The 6,373-nt window shown below is 34.7% G+C and overlaps 1 protein-coding gene across 3 annotated transcripts in view; it reads left to right on the top strand.

The window, feature by feature from the left end:
- The first annotated feature begins 4,024 nt into the window (after nt 1-4,024).
- LOC108748205 (V-type proton ATPase subunit H) overlaps nt 4,025-6,373 on the top strand; it is a 17,115-nt gene continuing 14,766 nt past the window's right edge. For 2 of the 3 annotated variants that reach the window (XM_018486239.1, XM_018486238.1), the window contains exons 1-3: nt 4,025-4,262; nt 5,737-5,818; nt 5,993-6,182. In XM_018486239.1, coding sequence (XP_018341741.1) covers nt 4,202-4,262; nt 5,737-5,818; nt 5,993-6,182 — 333 coding nt within the window. In that variant the 5' untranslated portion in view covers nt 4,025-4,201. The remainder of the gene's footprint in view (nt 4,263-5,736; nt 5,819-5,992; nt 6,183-6,373) is intronic. The other variant, XM_018486240.1, reaches the window with a different exon arrangement.

The following is a 6,373-nucleotide window of genomic DNA, read 5'->3' as shown; positions in this document are numbered from 1 at the left end:
CGCTTACTGACCCGCTGCAATGAATCTCTGCCAGAGGCGTGCCCCCGCGCTTTCGGTAGTTCTTTCCAGGAATTTCTCGTCGAAGAAGTTTGTTATTGAGATGCTTCCTGAAAATATGTTGTGGCTCGCGCCAAGATATTCAACATTTGTGATTTTCCTACCGGGAACATTATATGGTTACAGAGCTGTTTAGGTCCGAGTTTTCGTCCGAGTAGATCCCATTAATAGCGAGCGCTGCGGGTGTGACGTATCTAGACGTTGGTCGCGTCAGCGGTTGAATTACAGGTAGGGGTGATGATTCTACTGAGCACGGCATAAAGTGGAACCAAATCCCATGTATTTTATACATGTTCGGCAGGAGCTCGCTACAGTCTTTATGTGTTCCTATCCGCGTTAGTATTCTTGATCCGGGTAAAAGAAAAGCCGATTTATTTCCATAGATAATTCGGCGAAACATCCCTCCATATGTCGGATTTTGCATTTCACTGGAACACACTTAATGAGATGTATGGTTTCTCCGTTTAGCAAACAAGAATAAATTGAAATAAATTGAAATGGATTCAGATTTTCACAAATATTGATTCACAAATGTTAAAGTAAATGCTTTTCAATTCTGAATGCATTTTTATTCATTTATAGGAATTGCATGGAGCATATCTCTATGCTTTTCACACACACACACACAATCTAATAATATTAGTTTTTTCTGTGCAACACAACATTGTGAATATTGTTTAATTCAAAATTTTGAATAAGAAATGCAATTTTTTAATCCAATTGTATCCAATTAAATCCAAAAAAAGTATTCGCTATTTAAAATACGCATACAGATAGAAAAAAATTTTAATCTATTTTAATCCATTCTCGTTTGCTGGATGGCCACCACAGCCGTGTATCCAGGAGATTTCATGATGCGGTGCGCCATCTGGCGCGATGCTAAATAGTGTGAGCGCATTCTGGAATATTTGTTTCTCCAACACGCATTTTTGTTTCGTTATGTCCCGGTATAAGTCAGTTATGTCCTGATATGTTTCTCTACATATACAAATTTAGAATTTACGTAAGCAAAAATATTCAGGTTGCTCACGGAGATTCTCGATCGTACCCTAAAAGCTCGGTTTGTTTCCAGGATAAAAAGCATCGGATGTTCCGTCTGCACTAGCGTGTAGCCAGATATTGATTCTGCCCGCTTGTGTGAGTGCAAACGTGATCTTTCTCATGGTGATCGTGTAAATGATAGATGCCGTTTGATTGGTTTTAGGAGTTAGTTTACTTGCTTGTCCTTTATCAGGTCTACTCAGGCTTGTTAGCGAATCTGTTCAGGGTATCAATCATGAAAACTTTTTTCATAGAATGAAAAGTTCAGGGTATCAATTATAAAAACTTTTTTCTTAGAATGAAAAATAAAAAGTAAAAAATTTCTCCATTAACTTCAATGATTAAAATTTTTACTTTTTATTTTTCATTCTAGGGATAAAGTTTCATGATTGATATTCAGAAATAATTATTAGACAAGAAAAATGAAATTGTTTGCGGATGTGACAAAGAAAGAAAACGGAATAGCTGTGATTCGTCGTGTTGATTCCGCAAGTTCCGTTCCGTTGTCAATTTCTGCTCCATGGGAGTCGACCTAATGGTTAAAAACTATAGAACTTATACTATGGACGTCGAGCAAAATCTAAAGGACAGAAATATCTTTTTATCCTTTTCTACCCTTTTTTGACACATGCGCAAAAAAAAAAGAAAAGTTACTGAGGAGAACAGAAATACTCTTCTATTCTCTTTTAACCTCTTTTGATACATACGTAGAAAGAAAAAAAGTTAAGCTAATCACACACACTTTCCGTAGCAGTAATAATAAGGTTTAACCAATCGAGTTCAATTATTATGGTAACGGACGACCGAATCAAGTAACACAATTGGAAATACGTTTTGGATACGAATTACGTTTACGGTTACTGTTACGGTTAGTAAAGTATGTGTGACTAGCTTTGTGTGACTGAGCAGAACATCTATTATGGAAAGAACTATTTTTGCTTCAACATTGAATAACTCGATGAAAAAAAATCGGAGCTTCGTAAAAAAGCAAATTAAAGGTAAAGATTCGCTCTTTCGAATGATGTAAATCATTCATTTGTATACAATTTTTATTCTACTCCGTGGAGCTTCGCAAATTTCATAAAAAATTTTGAGGTCTGATATATCTTCATTTATGTTTGTGTAACTTCATGAAATCTCCATGAGACCGTTTTTTTAAATAGCGATCCAAAAAGTAGAAGTTTCTACCTGTAAAGTACTTTTTTAAACATCCTGATATGACAATTTTTGACGAAGTTATTGTATCTTGAAATTTGTCTATTTTTGTAGAGTGAACAAGTGTTGCGTTAATTTTGTTGCCCAGTGTATTTTTATATATATGTACATTACTTATGTACATATTTTATATTTATATACATTTATTAAGTGCGTTTTTATACAAAATAAATCTGAAGTTTTTCGAGACAGTATGTTTTTACGCATGCGTACGAACATACCCCAATCGTACCACTTTCTAAGGCAAATGGAGCGTGCTCTTAATTGATCCATAGAATATGCTCTAACGCGAACATCTAGTCGTTATATTGGTTCCGATGACCCGAACGTGTTGTGCCTCCAGCACACCAGCGCGATGTTCGTCGTGTGCAACACGCGATATCCAATGAGTGTACAGCTTTACTGATGTTTTTATTTTAAAGATATATTCTCATTGGATATCGCGTGTCATGCGACGAACATCTTACTGGTGTGCCAGAGTCATTGGAGCGTCAGTGTGGAGAGTCATTGTTAGTCACTGTTAGTCATTGGCTCTGCTACATTAGCGCCTTATTATCGCACGCGATATGCGATATCCAATGAGAATATACCTTTAAAATGAAAACATCGGTAAAGCTGTACACTCATTGAATATCGCGTGTCGCGCGCGACAAACATCGCGCTGGTGTGCCGCAGGCACATCACGTTATGGCTCTTATTTAAGTCTAAGTGTCTGAGCACAAGAATTGTCGTAAACACTTACTTAGACTTAAATTGTAGAAGTAACGCACAAGCTTTCACGTATGACGTACAACTTATTGCTGTGTATCTAAAAGACGGCAATAAATCGTACGTCATACGCCAAAGTTTATGCGTTACTTACGTCTACAATTTAAGTCTCTAAGTAAGTGTTACAACAATTTTTGTACTCAGAATATTAAACGAGGATAAATAATACATGTGTGTATCCGAATAAATTTCCGAACATAGTCCAATAGCATATATATAATTTTTCTAAGTATTGCGCGACGTCATAGTAAAAGTTGGGTGAAGTTGAACATTTCTTGTACGCAACAAGCGAATAAATCGAGCTGCGCATGGCTACACAAAAAACAGAATTAATTGAAAAATGTGATCTTGGTATCAATCATGAAACTTTATCCCTAGGATTGAAAGTGAAAAGTGAAAAATTTCTTCATTAATTTCAATGGTAAAAATTTTCACTTTTCATCTTAGGGATAAGTTTCGTAATTAACACCCTTATATACTATAGCCTTAATATATGTAACAAAACATCTTATACATCCTCTACTGGAAAAATTACATATATGCTTATTGGACTGTGTTCGGAAATTTATCTGAGTGCACCCATGTATTATTTATCCTCGTATTTAACATTCAGTGAACAACAAGGATAAAATGATACATAGCTGCAGTCGAGTGAAGACAACCTGTATGTCGCGCGTTGCGTATCGCGTATCGTGCATCGCGCTGATGTGCAAGAGTCATTAGGCATGTGGAGCGTGCGACGCGAACAAACCTGGGGCTCGATTATGTATTTTGAAATGAGGTGAAAATTACAAAAGTGAGCAATGATTACTAGGTATTGACCAATTAAATTATGAATATTCTAGTTTGTTCACTTTTGTAATTTTCACCTCATTTCAAGATACCCCCCTTACAATTGACCCCCTTATCTCATTTTAAGTGCAAAAATATTTAGGGATTTCATGCAACGCGAACAGACTTAGTGATATTCGTGACGTTGAGATAATTTCTGTTACGTCAAGTTGGTATTCGCATGATCTTGTGATCGAACAGCTGAAGAAGACAAGGAGAACGAGAAGAAATAAGTATTGGGCTTTCTAAGTGAGATTATTTTTTGAATCAACGTAAAATATCGACAGTAATGGTGGACCGTGCGAACAGCATCAAACAGATGATTCCGGCATTACCAGACGAAAAAATTGGTAATTACACTTATCACGTGAAGAAGAATCGTCCGTGTGACAGTGCCCCTCCCAGCGACACGATTTATTTTTATGGCTATTTAATAATTGTATCATCCTAATTGCATACGCTTGCTTGTATCTTATTTACTCGAAATTTATTTTACTATCTTTTATATTTTATGCTTAATAACAAAACTCAATCAACGGGCGAAGTAAGAGTCAACCACATTTTTTTATTTTTACATAAAATTATATATTATATTAAACGCGATGAAATATCACGCCAAAAAATAAGACTATAAACTAATACATTACAAGTAACAAGTTTCATCCCGCGCCACACAGAAAAGTTCAATCGGTTCAACAATAACGACATCAGGGTTTCTTTCCGTAGTCCGAACAAACTCAAAAAATACATTAAGGTACACAAAGATGTTCATCCACACACATCGAAGAACAACGTAGTGTACAAAATTTCTTGCAATGATTGTGACGCTACGTACGTGGGACAGACAGGCAGAAAATTAAAGACAAGGATTGCAGAACATCGCAATCACATTAAACACAACACGTCGGCACGATCGGTAATAACGGAGCATAGGAGACAACTCGACCACGAATTTAAATGGGAGGAGGTCGAAATCTTAGATGAAGAGCCCAGCTATCGGAGACGTTTAGTTTCAGAGATGATTAACATCAGGAAACAAAAGAATGGTATCAATTTGTAGACGGATACCGATGGCCTCCACAAAGCGTATATTCCAATCATAAATAGAGTTTGACTTTCGGTTACGAACAGCCCGTCTCCTCTCTCAGTCTGTGTTGATCCTCACTACTGAACGTACATGATAATCGATACATTATGTCTGTTTTACATATCTACGTTCCTTCTCTCTGTACATATTTCAAAAGTTTTTTAGTTCTTTTTGGACATATTAATTCAAACTTCTTACACATGATTTCTGGTGAGTTTTTTATGAAATAATTTTTATGGATTTTGTTTGACTTTCGGTATTTTATATTATTTTATTTATACGTATTTGTCCGTTACGTTTTTTGTTTTTAATTTATCCGTTTTATTAACTAGAACTTCAACAATGACAATTTTAATACTTTTGACTGTTCAACCATACGGAAATTATGTTTCGAGATCAAGACTCACCCGAACTGTGATTATTCGGATTATACGAATACTTGCGACAATTGAATTTGTTCTGTTACTTTTCATTGTACTAATGTCTGAAGAGGGCTCAAACTGGTAGCCGAAACTTGTTACTTGTAATGTATTAGTTTATAGTCTTATTTTTTGGCGTGATGTTTCATCGCGTTTAATATAATATATAATTTTATGTAAAAATTAAAAAATGTGGTTGACTCTTACTTCGCCCGTTGATTGAGTTTTGTTATTATGTTTTGAAAGAGTCCTTTGAATTTGTTTATTTATTTGTATTTTATGCTTAATATTTAAATAACGATTTGTGTGATTTTACAGATATGCTGGCAGCTACGAGTGTGCTCCAGCAGCAAGCTGCCGATATTAGGAATCAACGAATTAATTGGCAATCGTATTTTCAGTAAGTAATTATATATGAATATATGCGTAAATTATACTCTGACAAGTCCAGTTTAAGAATTTTGAGATATGATCATAACTTGATAATATTTAAATTTGAGGATACTAGCAAATTGCATACAGAATTATCCATGCAAGAAACGTTTGAACATTTGAAAACATTTGATGTTTACAGATCACAAATGATATCAAAGGAAGATTATGATTTTATAGCGGCCTTTGACTCAAGCGATGCTAAAACAAGGGAGAATAAGCTGAAGGAGAATTCACATCAGGCAGCTAAAACATTCCTCAATTTGCTCGGTCATGTTTCAAAAGATCAGACGATTCAATATATTCTCACAATGATTGATGATATGTTACAGGTATAGCTTATTGTTTATACACTTATTGTTTTCAGCAAAAAAAATCTCAATGTTTTTAAAAAAGCTTAGTCCATTAGAGTTATATTGAGTTTATTAGTTTTTTTATTTTTAAGTTTTTTTGTAAAATTTATTGATATTTTTTTATTTAATATTTACATTGTATTTATTATTACTTAGTTACATATTCAAAT

This window comes from Trachymyrmex septentrionalis, unplaced genomic scaffold (genome assembly GCF_001594115.1).
Source record: "Trachymyrmex septentrionalis isolate Tsep2-gDNA-1 unplaced genomic scaffold, Tsep1.0 scaffold218, whole genome shotgun sequence".
Taxonomy (NCBI): domain Eukaryota; kingdom Metazoa; phylum Arthropoda; class Insecta; order Hymenoptera; family Formicidae; genus Trachymyrmex; species Trachymyrmex septentrionalis.
This window is presented reverse-complemented; position numbering and strand designations above follow the sequence as displayed.